At 43.5% G+C, this 16,553-nt stretch overlaps 1 protein-coding gene across 1 annotated transcript in view; it reads left to right on the top strand.

Annotated features, from left to right (window-relative positions):
* Positions 1 to 576: 576 nt before the first annotated feature.
* The window catches only part of SH3BP5 (SH3 domain binding protein 5), a 69,394-nt gene continuing 53,417 nt past the window's right edge, over positions 577 to 16,553 (top strand). The window contains exons 1-2 of the mRNA XM_088521125.1: positions 577 to 910; positions 1,522 to 1,656. Coding sequence (XP_088377251.1) covers positions 629 to 910; positions 1,522 to 1,656 — 417 coding nt within the window. The 5' untranslated portion in view covers positions 577 to 628. The remainder of the gene's footprint in view (positions 911 to 1,521; positions 1,657 to 16,553) is intronic.

Genomic DNA, 16,553 nt, shown 5'->3' with positions numbered 1-16,553 from the left:
ACTTACAAAAATAATAACAATAAATGACCACAAACCATACACACGATAGTTCAACCTGCTGCAAATCCCCGGGAAGAGGCAGCGTAAGGAGCATGAGCGCAGGAAAAACGTAAGATGAATATTGATCTATTGACTGAAGTGGGAGTCTTAAAGCTGTGCCACCTGTTTTTCAGCTGCGAGTCTTCTGAGGTGCTACTCCCGGGAGTTACCAACCCGTGTTTTCCTTTCCTAGGCAGCTATAGGGAAAACCAGCTCAGAGCTGCAGCGCCTTTCCCTGCTGTCTGGGTTTCCACCGTGCGTGTGGAAAAGCAGTGCAATTGATCCACTGTCCTCTCTAACGTGGAGATCAGGGTAATGTCCTCCTATCTTATCCAGTTCCCCAGTGGCTAGCTCTGGTGGGGGATTCCTGGAAATGGGAGAAGCAAGCCTGGTGGGTTGGCAACGTGTGGTATAGTGCCAATCACCCTAAAACCTCAAAAAGTGCACGCAATAACTTCTTTTTTTTTTTTTTTTTTTAGTTCTTCCAAATCCATGGTTATTTACTTAATTTAAGTGATGGAAGCATACGTTAAAAAAAATAGAAAACTGTCAGGTCTTTCATATTCATACCACTGTGAAAAACAGTAGGATGTTCCATGAAAACACATCAGCTGGTGGGTTAAATTTAGTAACCGCATCGACTGAAGATGGTGCCTTCCAAAAAAAAGGCAATAGTGCAAGGATCCTTAGCCCAGAAGAAGCTGAGAGACTGGCAAAAGATAAGGTTTTGGTGACTGATTTCAAACAAGCAAAACTGGAGAAAGAGGCACAGAAGAACTGGGATCTGTTTTACAAAAGAAATAGCACCAACTTCTTCAAAGACAGGCACTGGACAACCAGAGAGTTTGAAGAATTAAAAGCATGTCGGGAGGTGAGCTGTCTACAACTTATTTATAAGTAAAGAGATGGAATTCACTGGTTTCCAACAGTTGAATAATATTTCAGACAAAGTCATAACTGTGTGAGTTTTCACATCTTAAGTGTGCAGTACCCTGTATAGCACAACCTCTTCTATATAGGGAGAATCAAATCCAAAATATTTATTTTGTGTTCTAAATAGACACCTCGTCTCTCTGTGATGTGACATGTTCAGAGGCAACTTGCAGCACTTGGAAGGGTGTTTTAAAGAAAGCTCCCCAAATTACAGGCTAATTGCAAAATATCCTTAAGGGGAAGAGTCAGAGGCATCTGTTGTTCATTTTGTCTGACTGAGACACAAGGCAGTGATGGTACAACTATCTGCTAATTAAGTGGGTGGATGACTGAAGAAGTATTAAGAAGTTCAAAAAAAAAAGAGGTGTAATTTTGCACATACTAAAATTCCTGTTTTGCATTCTCAGATTACCAATGGATGGCAACTTCAGATTTTGAATCAGTGGTAGTTACAATAGATTTTGGCTTTTAAAATGTTGATTGAGCAACTGTGTCTGCTTGTGTGGAGAACAAAAATGATGAGCTGTGTATTGCACTTCTTCTTCCCAGTTCGCAGACCAGAAGCTGACTATTCTGGAAGCAGGCTGTGGCGTTGGGAACTGCTTGTTTCCACTCCTAGAAGAGGATCTGAATATTTTTGCATATGCCTGTGATTTCTCTCCTAGAGCTGTTGAGTATGTGAAGGTTGGTGTGATATTCGGTACTTCGCTTAGAGTCTTTAGAAGCTTACAGATGTACAAATGACTGGAGTGAGGGACTTGCCTTGCTTTTTCAAGAAGAGGGAACTGGAGTTTGTGAAAGAGCAGAAACGGATCTGTTTCACTGGAGCTTCTTCCAGCCTCAGCCATTTTGTGATGCTGTGAAGATGAATTGTTGTTCAAAACCTTATTTTCAAGCATCAAATTGTGGTAGCAGCGTACGCATGTTACTCTGCCTGAATGTTCTGTGAGGACTGTGTTTCTCGGAGAGGGAAGTTTGCCCTTCATGTTTGTGTGGTAGAGGAAGTCCCAAGGATAATCTTGGAAGCAAGGATAGGAAAGTTTGTTGTTAAGGAAGTTTGGAAATGGTCAGAAATCAGTAGGTTTATACTTACTCGCAGCTAGCGTGCTGCAACACAAGGCAAGTCTTCCGGTAACGTTAATGGTGACGCTGGACTTTAAGATTCTCCTGTAGATTTTTTTTTGTTTATCTTTGGTCTGAAAGCATTCTCTTATGGACTGAGCACCTCGAAACCCATACTGCATATCTTACCCAACAAGAGGAAGAAATACGAGTGGCCCACACATACGGGGTGGCAGCAGCTCCCTGGGCTGCCACGTGCTCTTGGGCTGAGTGTATATGCTTGGTTTTGGTCAGGTTGTGGTGTTTGCCCCACAGCTCTTGCTGGACTTTGTTTCCAGAACAAGATTTTCTTTTACCCCAGAAGAGAGACCAACCTGCAGGCTGCTTGAACTGTTCACAAGCTACTTGTTGCTGAAGAGCTGTGCTTCCGTCCCCTTGCAATAAAGAATTCTATTAATAAGTTTTCTGTATTTTTACAGAATAGAAGCAGTTGTTCAATAGAAATCATACGATATCTGAATTGTGCCTTAACACACATTCCTTCTCAAATTCATGAGTACAGACTGTTTTTTCACTAGTGTCCAGCAAAGAATTTCATATTGCATTAGTCACTTGTTGGAAGTTAATATTTTTTTGCCACTTCCTTTGGTTTTCTCTACGAATTAGTTTCACAAGTTTCCAATCTTTTTTTTTCCTTAATGACAAGCACTGCCAATTTTCAGCTAAAGCATATTGTTTTCGTTTCCTTAGAAAAATTCCTTATACAGTCCTGAAAGATGTAAAGTGTTCCAGTGTGATCTTACCAAAGATGATCTCACAGAAAATATACCAGCAGATTCTGTGGATGTTGTCACACTTATATTTGTGCTCTCTGCCATTCATCCTGACAAAATGCGCCTTGTCTTGAAGAACATTTACCAGGTAGGCAGGAATGGCTGATTTTATAGCCTTTAATGCACTTTTATTCATTTTGACTTTGATTTTATTCTGAAAAAAAAAACCCACAGTTTTTAATGTTGCTTTTAATGTAGCAATACTCGCCTCCCTGGGCTGCCTTTGTATTTGATAGATAGAGACTCATCTGGGGCATAGCTTAAGCCATGTGAATTGTGGCTGTTCTGAATTTCCCTGTCAACATAGTACAATTTTAAAGCTTCTGATTTCTTTACAGAAGAGCAGCAAAAAATCCCAACCTGCAACTAGTTTTCCTGGGATTGTTCCTTTGCATTTCTTATGTATTAGGATATATTGTCTCAGTTGTATGTATGTATATATAGATTAAAATGTCAAAATCCATTTACTTTAATAAAAAATATGTTTTATGTAACAGGTATTAAAACCAGGCAAATGTGTCTTGTTCAGAGACTATGGGCTCTATGACCATGCGATGCTCAGGTTTAAATCTGGCAGCAAGCTTGGAGAAAACTTTTATGTTAGACAAGATGGGACAAGATCATATTTTTTTACTGAAGGTAAGGCGTCTTGTAGATTTGTTTTCCAGGTGTCTTGTAGATTGTTTTCTTTATTGTTGATCTTGTGTTTAAGCCTGCTTCAGGAAATTGTTACTGTGTCCGTAGATATTTTGTTTTACATGGGTGAACTGTTAAATTTTAATAAATCTAATTTGCCATGTCCTTCTGGGAGCTTATTTGTAAGACTGACAAGACTTTTAGACGCTCTTATTTGCATGTAAAGAAGCTTCTGAACATTATGTGACAAGAACAGTGATTTCTGAACTTCCTGTGTTTCATCAGATAACTTATCTAACGGAAAAAGAAAAATGCTGGGTAAGAGTTTTGATGAGCTTCATCAAGAGACTAAGCACTTCTCTTGCCACTGTCCTTTTTTGCAATGTTATTCCTGTCATGCAGGATGGGGGGGTCCTGATGAAGTCAATGGCATTCACAGCAGAATCGTGGCTCGAGTGCTGAGAAGCTTGTGCGCCCATCGTGCTGAGAGCAGGGCCTAGCTGCTGTCACTTTCTGCTGTCTTTTGTCAAGAGGAAATAAAAAGCATTTCCACGTGATACAGAATTTGAATGGCTTTTCATTCAGTGTTCAGGATGCTGTAGGAATGAAGGTAACTGTTGCAGTTTAGTGCTGGGAAAATCGAAACGCAGAGTCATGAGGGAATTTGCTTAGATTCTGGCAATGAGTTGTGGTTATAGCTCTCGTCTCCTGACACCCAATCCCTCATGCTAAACTTCAGTGAAATGTTACTTCCCCTATCAATTACAGGGCTCTGTGCAATAAGAGCTCTGTGTTTGTTTCTGTGGGGCTTTTTGTTCTTACTCAAAGGTAAAATACAGCTGCGGGGGAGGCCGATTTGGAGCCGAGTAAATGTAATTCATATTTTATAACATAATGTAGTACCTAATTGCTTCTAATATATAAAAAACATTAATCATGTCCAAGCTCTTTCTATTCTTCATAAGATGATGAAATTAAGATAATGTAGTCTGTTCAATAGCTTCATGGAAGCATTTCTAGAGTGTTATTTGTTGAGCGGTTTTGGTTCTACATAAACAGCTCTTACAAACAGAATGAGTGCAGAAGGGAAGAAGTAGGAGACTGGTGTTGCAGTGGAATTCTAAAATCCATTTGTGTTGTATGTTATAATTATTTCTGAATTAGAAATTTCTTGCTAGCGCAAATGTTGGTGTTGAAGAAGGAGCTGTGGTGGGAAGAGGGAAAAGAAAGGAAAAATAAGAGGCGATTAGTCTTATATTCCTGATGCTGGCAAATGCTTTGCCTTGGGCTGACCTGTGACTGACTCTGCTCTTGTCACATAGTGCACGTCAAGAAGCTTCTGAACAAGTAAGAGCTCCCAAAAGTCTCGTCAGTCTTACCGGTAAACTGCTCTGCCACTATTTTTAATCCATATGATTGGTTTCATTTCAGTTTTTATCATATAAATGTTGCTTAATGCTTGAGACCTTTTTTGGTCTGCTAGAATGACAATCTCCCCTCATTCATGCACTTTGCTGTTAGTGCTGGTTTTTATTTGTTAGCAGTAATTGCTGAGTGGGATGATTTGAGTGATGCCTATTTACAGAGTGCCTGCCCCCCGTTGTCAATACTGATCTCTGGCCATGGCAAAGAATCCTCTTTCCCGCTGTTTGAAATAGTTGTAAATTACGGAGGGAATTCGAATTTGTAATTCTGGCTTATGGACCATGTGCTGCTTCCTCGAAGGGAGGTTTCACCAGCTGCACCATCAAGCTCAGTGTGTTTGTATACCGCCCTGTGGGTATGAATCCCACTGAGGTTACAACGTGATTCATGACAGACTTAAGTAGATGCAAGCGGGTGCTACCCTCAGATTGGGTGGTCTTTTCTCACCTGACCAACATATTTCCTCTTCTGCTGTTGGGGTGCCTATAATCACAAAATCAGCCATTTTGCCAAGCTGATCCACCTGAATATGGGAAAAGAAGTGAGGATATTTTTCTTCATCTTCTTCTTTTCAGGTAGCTGGAGTTTTGAGTGGCTTAAAATAACCATGGAGTTACCCCCTAAATAAATGAGATAAGGTACGGGAAGGGAACGGTAGTGATTTGTAAGTCAACAGCATGGACAACCCCCTCTGTTCTTTAGGTGACTCTGTTTTTGAGGCCCTTCTGTCTCAGATTCCCTTGTTTATAGGAGATATATTCAGTTTGACACAGTGTCAGCCAGGTGCCCCCATACCCGCCTTGCCATTCGTTCCCTTCTGCTGAGCTGTGGCACAGAAAGGCCTGGTAGCCTGCAGTGATACTCTCCCTCGGGCAGAGATGCAGCAATACCCGGCTGGTTCACCTTGGAAATACTTGAAGTAAGTGAGATCAGCTGCACAAAGTGAAAATGCGCTGAAGTTGGTCGCAGGGAGGATGAGAAGGCTCACTACGAATAAGAGAGGTGGTGAGTTTGAGAAGCTGGGCTGAGTAATCAGCCAAAGGCTCAGTTTTGCAGGGTGACATCTCCAAAGCTGAAGTGTGTTGATTTCACTCAGTTCAGGTGCAGCAGCCTATCTGCACAGAGCAGCTCAATCTGAAGGCCTGCGTGTTGGTTTGGTTTTGTTCCTTTTCATACACTTAACACACAAGCACACATGCTTCTGTAAATGCTCACTGGTGTTTTAAAAACGGCTTAAACATAATCTTGCATCTTTTTCTTTTTGTATTCTCTTTCAGAGTTCTTGTCTCAGCTCTTTAAGGCTGAGGGATATGAGCAAGTGGCCAATGAATATGTACAGCGAGAAACTGTGAACAGGAAAGAAGGCTTGTGTGTTCCAAGAGTGTTTCTCCAAGGCAAATTTCAGAAGCCTTTGGTGAAAACAGAAGTTCTTGCTGACTAGCAATAGCACTGCTCGTTTAAAATGGAAGCTGGCACCTTATTTTCCCTTGGCCATATTTGCTAAACCAGAAATGGCTGCATCTATCCTGCTGGTTTTCATTTTCAGATATGAAATATGAATGTTAATGCTAATTCAATTTTGAGGTGTTTTAGTAAGCAGATAACCTGATGAATATCTGTATTTATGTTTTTTAAAGTAAATCCTGGACAGAATTGTTGGAGGGTCCGGTAAGGCAGACAAATATGGCTATTTTTAAACACAGTTTTTTTTTTTTTTTTTTTACTTGTAATTACAGTTATTTCCATTTTATTAAAAACTATCTAAAAATGGTTTTTGTTTCTTTTTACCTATGTTTACTGTAGGCCTGTCAATCTTACTATATTTTGTCTACTTTCGTAGGACTTCTGAATATAATTTCTCAAACACAGGAATGATGTGACCGAGTGAGTGGTGTTATATAAGCTGTTTCTGCAATTGGTATCTTTTTAATGTCCTCAGCAATTAGGTATGCTTGCACGTGTTTATAGATTAAATATAATGCTTATTTATTTGATTTCATGCTTGAAGGAAGCTGTCGAAGGGTTAGGCTGTCTTTTCCCCTGAATAATTTCAGATGTTCGTTATTTGCTGAGCAGAAATAGTTGAGATTGTGAGAGGCAGTTTCCTACTGGGAAATGAAATGAGTGAGTCAGAAGTATCTTCTCCTGTGTGAAGTGTGTTCAGCTACCAAGTCCCAGGGCAGAGCCCTCAATTCTCTTGTGCATGGCCGTGAGGGAAAGTGTTGATCTTTACCTTTGCCTCCCCTTTGCAAAAAGCAGCCGTGTTGAAGCTCTCCCTCATATCCTCTCCCAAACTTGACTGCTTGAAGAAACTTGGTCCACTTCCTTCTGCAGCCCTGGTACTTTCTGCTGCAGAAGCCCTTGTTTTTTCTTGGATGACGTCTCCAAACATGCCTGCATCTTCAACCTGCGTTTTGCACAGCTGTGGAAGCTCAGAAGAATCTGTTGACTCATGCAATGGATCGCCCTCATCTTGTGCAATGTGCATAAGTTGCAAGAAGGGAAATCCCGATTAGATATTAGGAAAAAATTTTCTCTGCAAGATGAGTCACGCACGGGCTGAGATGCTCAGGGAGGTTGTGGAACCTCCCTCCCTGGAAATATTCAGGAATCACCTGGGCAAGGCCCTGAGCAACTGGCTCAAAGAGGCTCTGATTTAATTGTATTCCAACCAGCAATGTGGTTATGTGAGTCAGGCTGTTGTTCACAGGACTGTGTGCTGCTCTGTGCTGCTGGCCGACCCAGTCGCACGCGTCTGATGTGAAAAAGGTGGGTGTTTGCCCGTGTGTGCAACACACCAGCCATTCCATGTGCAGCTCCGTTTCTGCAGTCCTACTCTAGCTGTGTGTGCGTGGAAGGAAAGAACTGTTAGGTTAAGCAGCATAAAGCCTTCTAATGCCAAGTTAGCAGCCAGGATTTTGTTAAAAGAAATGGAACTGTGAGAGATCTTGCACGGCTGATAGATTTCTGAGTGAGTTTGCAGCCGGTCGTTGCATTGTGTCAGGGCACCACAGCTTTTCTTCATTTGGTACCGTGGGCTCTAAAGCTGGATTTATTGCATTTGTGTCATCAAGCTTTGGCTTCAGAGGTAAAAGACTAAGGCACGCAATTTTCCTAACAGCTCTTTGAGGATGGTTATTACATGACATTTCTTCTTCATGGAGAGCATCATCCTGGGGATTTATAAATTGTTGACTCCTGCCGTGCAAGCTGTTAGCATTTTCTGCCATACCAGTAATAAACGGCTGGTAACATTTACAATAAATGAAAAAATATATTAAAAGGGGTATAACACTGAGAGCACTTTTACAGTCCGAGCAGTGATCATTCTGTGGCTTCTCCTGGCGAATGTTCATCTCTAGTACTGCGGTTCTGCAATGGGTGAATATAGCCTGAGCTCTCCTAGTGTGGGGGTTTCACCCTGCAGCACCGAGCACCTTGCAGGGCTGGTGCTTGGTCCCTTTTTCTGAATACACAGAATGTGACACACAAATGAGACCGAAGACTTGCCCTGAATGGCTCCCTGTCACTCAGCCTATGCAAAGGCAAGTGCACCGAGGTGCGGGTGTCTCGGGAAAGGCAAGCTGTAAAATAATAAGAAGGTTGAGGCAACCCAGTACGCTTAGCTGCAGCCAGCCACTCGCTTCCTTATTTTCTTGCACTGGACTAAACATCGCCTGAACAATAACATACATTTTTATGGTTGCAGCATCAGTGTTCCTTCCTATTGCTGCTTTCTGCACAGCTCAAGGGAGAGCGCTGGTGTCTGTTAATATTTTTGTTCTCATTCAGTCTCCTGTCCAGCCAGACCCTGCACGAAGCCCCTGCCAGAAGCCTCTCCACAGCAGTCAGCAGAAGGCAGAGGTTGCTCGGGGGTGAATGGTTGTAAAGACCTAACCAGCCTCTCTCCCTCTGCTCCCGTGGGCCCCGTGTTAAGGTTTGGGGGAGCGGGGGGAGCTTTAAGGCCTTGCCTTGGCGTGTTGGACACGGTAACCGGTGGGATGGAAGAGGCCGCTGTAGCACAGAGTGACACGGATGCGCTCACCCTGGAGTGTCCCCTCTGCAGACCTTGGTGCCTAGAACCCTTTCCTGAAGCACTGTCCTTAGGAAGGCCTTGTAGTCAGGGTAAACAGCATCAAAAAGACCCTCCTCTCCCTCTCAAAAGGAAAAAAAAGGAAGAAATGGACATACTGAATCGTCTTCACCTTGCAGGAACAGGATATGCATTGTGTGCTTATGTGCATATATGCTCATAATCTTAGGCTTATGAGGAAAGATCTCAAATAATTTCAATTATCTGGGAGTAAGTGTTTACCGATTATACATCGGCAAAGGTATGTGGGCCTCTGGGGTGCAGTAAGTTCAGGATATGACTCTGTTTGCACTTTGTAATGGGTGGTATCGTTTATTAGAAGCAGGCAGATGGCAAACCTTGGCCACGGGGAGGAGCACAGAGGTATGAAAAGATAAAGCCATTAGCCAGGTGAGACGTCTCATTGGAGAGCCCTTCTTTCCATGCCTGCTTCCCAAGCTGAAGCAACTTCTGCCTATTCCTGATACCATTCGTGGTGTTTGCAGCAGGGAGAAAATCCTGCTGCTGTGAAACTGAGGGAATCAAGGGCACCAGCAAACACATGTGTGGTTCTTCAAGGGATTAGTGATTTCATGTACTTCTGCTTAAATGATACCAGGCTGGAGCTATTACCAGTCTCCAGCAAATGTTAGGCTTCATCCTTGGGAAATTTGGTTGCTTTTGGAAGTCTTGGCCAAAGATGCAATAGTAACCAAATGTATGCTTCTAGAATATGCTAAGTGTTGAAAAGCAACTGCATTGACTGAATTATATAAATCCAGTTTTGTCTTTTTTCTCAGAATTTACACTTCACAATCGCATCAGTGCTTCTCAGGGTTCCCACCCTGGAGCACTCTCGTTCAAGCTGGATGCGTCCCACCAGCTCCAGCTCTGGCTTCCAGCACCGCAGTGACAAGCGGACGTAGCACAGGAGTAATGGAGGCAAAGTCAAGGAGCAGACAAACCGCAGCCCGCTCACTGTCCAGGCTCCACTGCCACCGAGTGACCTTCTGGCATCATCTTCTCTGGACTCTTGTATTGCTGTAGTAGGTTTTAAAGGCCAGAAAAGCTACTCTTCGCTGGAGCAATGATATCTTCACATTTATGAGACAGTTGTGCATCTGTAACTTAAGGATTTTGAAGATATTTTTTGTTGGCTATCTTTTTTCTCAGCTTTGGCTTCAAGCTTTTATGGGAAGTCACATTTAGTTGGAATATTTATCATCTCATTTCAAACATAAGCTTTTTTCTTTTACCAGCCTGTTGTTATGCTAAAACCAGAGCATTTAACAAGTAAAGAGAGAGGGGGAAGAGGATTCACAATCAGTGAATCTATTCTTTTTGTTGCCTTGTTTGTGAAGCAAGTTCCACAAGAATATAGGAATACCTGAGGAAGCCACAAACTCATTACCACTCTGATTTTCCGAAGGTAGTATGAAACCTGAAGTCCTGTCCGACCTGCTCGGACCTGCTAGGAATGAAGCGTTGGCTTCAGCACCCTCTCACGTTCATCATCCCGGGGTGCTCTGCCCTGTCCTTCAGGTCTGGTGAGGGTGTCACCTCTCAGCTGGATGAATGTGAATCACACACTGGGAGTTGAAAATAAAGGGCTCCTAGACTCAGCCTCTTACAGTCAAGTACCCTCTTTGTGCCAGTGTCTATGCCAGCACTGTGAGAGGAGAAGAGATGGAGATCCCCTTTTGAAGAAAACTTCCTGAAACCCCAGGCTGATACAGAGCTAGTGTGTATTTGAGAAATCCTGACAGACCTTTCTCTTCCAAATAGTCTTTCTACTATACCAAATATACTGGCCAGTATTAGCCTGCCCTGCTAGTCAAGAGACCTTTTCCGATTCACTAAATAAAAATTTTAAAAGAACGTAACTTGAGGTGGAAAGGAATATAAGATCCCAAAATTGAAGGCTGCAGGAGTGTCTTTGAAAGCAAAGTGAAAAGAGCCCAGACTTTGACTTTGACAGATGATGTCTTTCAAAGAGGATTCTTTTGAAGAAGACCCTTTAACAAAGATCCCTGCATCATACTGTGGTATGTGCTATAGGCACAAAGAATAAAAGACAGTGTCTGTCCTAAAAATCTTACAGTTCAGTTTTGCAAGTTGGGTGAAAAAGAGGAAGGAAGGATGTTATCACATTTTTGATGAGACATTTACCCTATTTCAAAAGTAAATGACTATGGAAAGGGGACTGAAGAAATGATTTCCCAAGTTCAGGTTCGTTAGCTAGATAACAAGCCCTCTTGCTGCAGAAACGATGCTCTAGTAACGAGAGAGAGGAGCTCTGGTGAAAGGGGAAGGCACCTCCTGAGTGTCCTGGTGCTGTGACTGGAAAGAGGGAGACAGTGACCTTGGAGTGAGAAAAGGTGCTGGGAGACCAATAACTGCTTTTGGGGTGTGATCCAAATCTTTCCTATTCCCTCTGTTACCAAATTTTTCAAAGTTCATGAGGTAAAGAAGGCACCACAAAGGTACCTTGATGAAGAAAGGATCAGGCAAAAGGGCAACTTGTGGTAAAAAGCAGCCACTTCTTTCAGCCAAGTCAGTGTGAAACCTTTGCCCGGCTGCCTTGGGAGCCACTGCAGCTCCAGGATGGCAAAGGGAAGTGCATGGCAGGAAGGGAGTCTAAGGCATCCCTCCCTTTGCTGCTCCTGGGTGTTGGGAAAGGAGGAGCCATCAACACATTCCATTAGGGAGGAGGTGCCAAGAGCAGGGGGTCCAATTAAAATATTGATGTGATGAGAGGTGGCAGGGCTGCTTTTTGCCTCATTGCTTTTGGTTCCTTGCATCATCCAAATACAGCAAATCCAACTCTCAAAGCATCCGTGGGGTGATCCGTATGTCTGGCAGTCTGATGGATTTATAGCATAAGTCTTTTTATACCAGGTGGTTTTAGAGCAACCCTGCCTTGCACTGCTGTTTTAAGTGCAGCCACAGAAGAAATAACTGGAAAAAATAAAGTGACTTAAGAAAGGAAAAAAAGTTTCCCCATGAGTACCCTGTTGCCAAAGTCTGCAGCTAAAACAAAGTATACTTTTTGTGAAAGGGTAGCATTAGGTGTTGTCTGCAATGGAGAGAAAAGGAATAGCTTTTCTTACCATCCTTTATACTGTAAAATAATTTTCTTCTTTCTAGACTGTATGTTGTGAACCATCTTATGGCTAAATGTGGATATTTCATCAGTAAGTTACTTATTTGTGCATTTATTATTATTATTGTCCCTCTTGTGGTGCATTAAGCACAATTTGACTCAAGGGAGGAAGGGTCGGTCTTTGGAGTTTTGTTCACAAGATGGCACTAGCTACTAACTAGTGCCACCTTCCCTTTAACTCTAAACTGTTGTCTAAACTGTTAAATCTTATGGTAGGAAGAGATGGTAAGGGTTATATCTGTATCTAGTACAGCTAGAATCGTTCTCAGATGCAGTTAAGTCTTCCTTTTGCCTACTTAAACCTTGGATCTTGAAGGAAGTAAGCAAAAGGTTATTGCAAGCAAATATAGTTGTGTGTTAGAGCTGTTATTTGGAGGGAATGAGCTTAGCACAGTCTTGAGGGAGCGTAAGGTGAAATCCCAACACTGTTAAAGGCAGCAGGGATCCTAATTGCCTCTACACGCAAGGCTATGATTTGCTACATTAACAACTTGCAGTTTGTTTCTGTTTTAATTTTGTTTTCCATTACAGTGTTATCTCAGATAACTGCATTGGTTGAAGATAGTTGCGGTTCTCCAAGGTTCTTGATAGAGTGCCATAACACAGTATTTTAAAAATTCCTCAAAAATAGTAGATGTGTTTCTGCTCACTTGAACTGCTCCTGTTTTCTTCTGCTTTCTTTTGCTTTGTGTATGAGGTGTTCCCAGTTGAGCAGCCGTTCAAGCAGAGCTGCAGAGGATGTGCATGATGAGAGAGGCCGTCGCTCTCTCATTAATTAATGTGTTGAACTCAGCTGTGGTCCAATCTTGCCATTTTGTATTTTTTTCCCATTCTAGTAGTCCCTCTCTTGTCTCCAGCACACTCTCCTCACTTCAAAGGAAAGAGGAATAATAAAGTGACATTTATCTCCTGCTGCCTTTATGTCTCACTTAAACACTGTGTACTTAGTATAATCTGTTGCCAGGCAGCACTGATGGCTCCATGTAAAACTGTCTCAACTGCATTTTACGCAACAATAATTCTTCTAGATATTTAATATTTGGATTATTTAAATGCTCGTCATTGGCCAGTGCACAAAACGATTCGTAAAAAGCAGCTCCTCTCCATGCTTTGCTTACACTATTCTTTACGTAGGTCAAGCTTATCCTTGCCTCTTGCACAAGCAAGTGAGATACACTACTCCCAAAATAAGGAGCTCAATGACAAGGCGTCTTAGAGCAAAACTTATGACCATGGAAAGTGCAGACTCCGTAATATAGATGCTTCCTCCTCAGCAACAGATGAGAAGTGGAAATGGAGCGGCAGCAGCTTTTCCCAGCTTGCTATTCCCTCTATTTCCAGCTATTCCCTCTAAATAACAGTTTTAGCATGCAACTATATTTGCTTTAAATAACCTTGTGTTTTCTTCCCTCAAGATGCAAGGCTGAGTGGAACTAACTGGCATGTTGAGCACAGGAGAAGTGTTGCAGAGGGCTCTTGCTGCTGGTAGCCTTTTTCGGTGTGCTTCCCTCTGGCTCTCTCTCCAAGCCACTTGCCTTCCTATTAGGTCGTGCTGTGGCCTTCCTTGCTCAGAGCCTTCTTATTTATTAACAGACCCCCTACAAAATGCTGAATTGCACCATCAGTTTCTACTGACTTCCATGGAAGAACCCCAATATTTCACAGGTTCAGGCTTTGGGATGCTTTGAGAAAAGTTTGCTTGGGGCAGGGGTGGGGAATGGCAAGGCTGTTCATGCATGGCTGTAAGAAGTGCAGAATGAGAGCACTGGACATTGTAAATGTTCTGCCTTATCTTCACACCATCGCTGCTTTTCCCCTATTTCCACTGTGTGGAAGTAGCAGTCTGTCCTCTGCAGTGCTTGCGCCAGGGCAGTGCCTGGGGCCAGCAGCTGCACGGCCTGCAGAGGGGCTAAAAACTGGTGCCTTAGGCAGGCTGGACCGCCTGGGACACACTCACTGAGCAGGACCAGAGCAGAGCTGCGGCCTGAGTGATGCTCCTGTTACAGCAGGCTCAGCAATCGGATTCATCCACCGCATAGTAATAACCATGATGGACTAGGAAAACCCTCTTGAGTGGGCGAAGATGGCACCGTTAGAAACGCAGCCGAGGTTCTCTGGGAGTGCAGAGGGCAAGTGGGAAGCCGGCCTGTGCAGCGCTGCAGCTGGCGCTGCTGGCACCGGGACCCAGCAAAGGGGAGGCGCTCGTGGCGCTTCGGTGTCTATCTTGGTCTAACCCAGTAATACGAAAAGAAAGTGAACGTCAAGGAACCAGTTTTTCTGTCTGTGGGAGTTAATGTAGGCCCTGATGAGTGGCCATGTGCTGACTGGGGTGTAAAGCAAAGTGGATAGAGAAAGATTATCAGGGAATACAAAACTGAAATAGCTCAGGTATGATTTGTATATGAAATTTATGGAGGGTGAACAAGTGTTCGCTGCTGTGGATATAATAGAAAGCGCAAACTGCAGTAGCACAAGTACAGAGGTGAAGGGCAGGAAAGCCAGAGCTCAGAACCGGGCTCCGAAGAAACCAAACGTGGGTCCACACAGACCGTGGCTGACACGGAGCGGGCACCAAGCAGGGCCCTTTCTGTCCCTTTCATTTGGGGCAGGAAGGGCCCAAGGGCAGCAGCCGCAGGAGGTACCTGCTTGTGCCAGAGGAGGCTGCAGGGAACAGCGTGGGGCTGCAGCCGGAGGCAGCTCCGCTCCTCTGCCCCATGGCCATTAGGATGTGCGTTAGTGGCGGGTTGGCTCCTTGGGCACAAACTCAGCTACTGTCAGAAATCAGCATCCAAGCAGTGCTGATGAGCTCTGAGTTTGTCTGTTTGGTCTTATGTGATGGTATGAGCTGAGTATCTCGGTAAGTTGTGAGCTGGCACTATTATAACTCGTTGAGGGCTGGGCTGAGATGTGGAGGACAGGAACTGCTATTGGAACTTGGGACTTGCCAAGTCTTTAGTCCCTTCACGTGGATATACTCATTAGAGGGGCAAGGCCAAAAATGATTGAGAAAAGAATCTGAGGAAGTTTCCACAAGCCAGGAATCTTTCTTACCCAATACCAAAGAAAGACAGTCAAGATGTTTTGCAATTCACCCCCAAGGCTGAAGTTCAGACTGAGACAGGCAGATTCATTGTAGCTAGAATCACAAAATCAACAGAAAAGCTGGGAGAACGGGTCCCCATTTGCTTGTTATTGCAGGAGAGGGTAAAAAACACTTTGCATGTGAACCCAAAGGAATTTGATAACTATATAGGAGGGGAGCATATTTTTTCCCAGTAGCCTAGAAGAATGAAAGGAGCTAACTATTTTCTTAAGTTCGGTGCACCAATGAAGTGCTGAAAGACACACTTTAAATCACCATGTGGATGTATTCAACCCTCTGCGTTCCTGTGATGCTGCTTCTCAGGTTGTAGCTAAACTCTGGGACTCAGCCCTGCACCCTGGCCCCAGAATGAGCAAGTGTTGGAATAAGCCTCTTTGAGCACCGTTTTCCCTCTGCTCTCTTTAGGCTCTAGGGTTTTTTTTAGAAAGAGATTTGGTTGCAAAAGCTGGGAGCGAGTCCGAAGGGTCTCCACAGACACTCCTATGTGGATGTGTTGCAGAGCATTTCAGCCCTGATACCCCTGTGTTGCCATTTGGGATTTCCTGGTACTCAAGGGGTTTTGCTGGAAAATGCCAAGGGCAATCAATGGTAAGAGGAGCAAAGGAATAGGGAGAAAGCTGCTTTAGGAGCCTGAGTTAGTGCCTAGGATCTCTTCTCTGGCCCCAGACAAATGTGGGATATGCATTTTATTAAATTAAATGACTCAGAAGCTGAGTGATCAGGTCAGTGCAGGAGATGGAGCCCCTAAACAGGTCACCTATCCAGCCCTTTCCCCACCTTCCCATAATACTCTTCTTTCTAGTTCTGCTAGTTCTAGATCCTAGGAATTTGTCTTGCCTGGCTTCTTGCTCCCCACAGTAATACAAGCTGCCATATAACTCAAGTTTGCCATTGGTATGTGGCATACATTTCCTTCCTCCTCTACTTTTATCATCTTTAAATTACAAGTGTGAGGAGCAGAGTGGAATCTAAATTTGAACTGTATCTACCATGTTTTAATCCCCTCCATTCTTATTTATCACTTACAAGGTGCCCCTGCTGGAGCAAGGGTTTCGACTAGATGATCTCTAGAGGTCCCTTCCAACCTCAACCATTCCGTGAGTCTGTGAGTCTGTAAGAAGACGAGCTCTACAGGCCAATGTTCTGGCAAGAGCAACGTCTCTGCTGGTCCAAATTGCAGCTGTGCCAAGGCCTCCCTTGCAAAGAGGATGTGCTGGAGGAAGTGACTTTATGCTCTCCATAGTGTTATTTACTCCTTTTTATATCCTTATTCAATGCATCTTTGTT

The sequence above is a fragment of the Tinamus guttatus genome, unplaced genomic scaffold (assembly GCF_059628265.1).
Source record: "Tinamus guttatus ecotype Peru unplaced genomic scaffold, ASM5962826v1 Tinamus_guttatus_pri_ptg000115l, whole genome shotgun sequence".
In the NCBI taxonomy this organism is placed as follows: domain Eukaryota; kingdom Metazoa; phylum Chordata; class Aves; order Tinamiformes; family Tinamidae; genus Tinamus; species Tinamus guttatus.
Note: the sequence above shows the minus strand (reverse complement) of the source record. Positions and strands in the feature narration are given on the sequence as shown.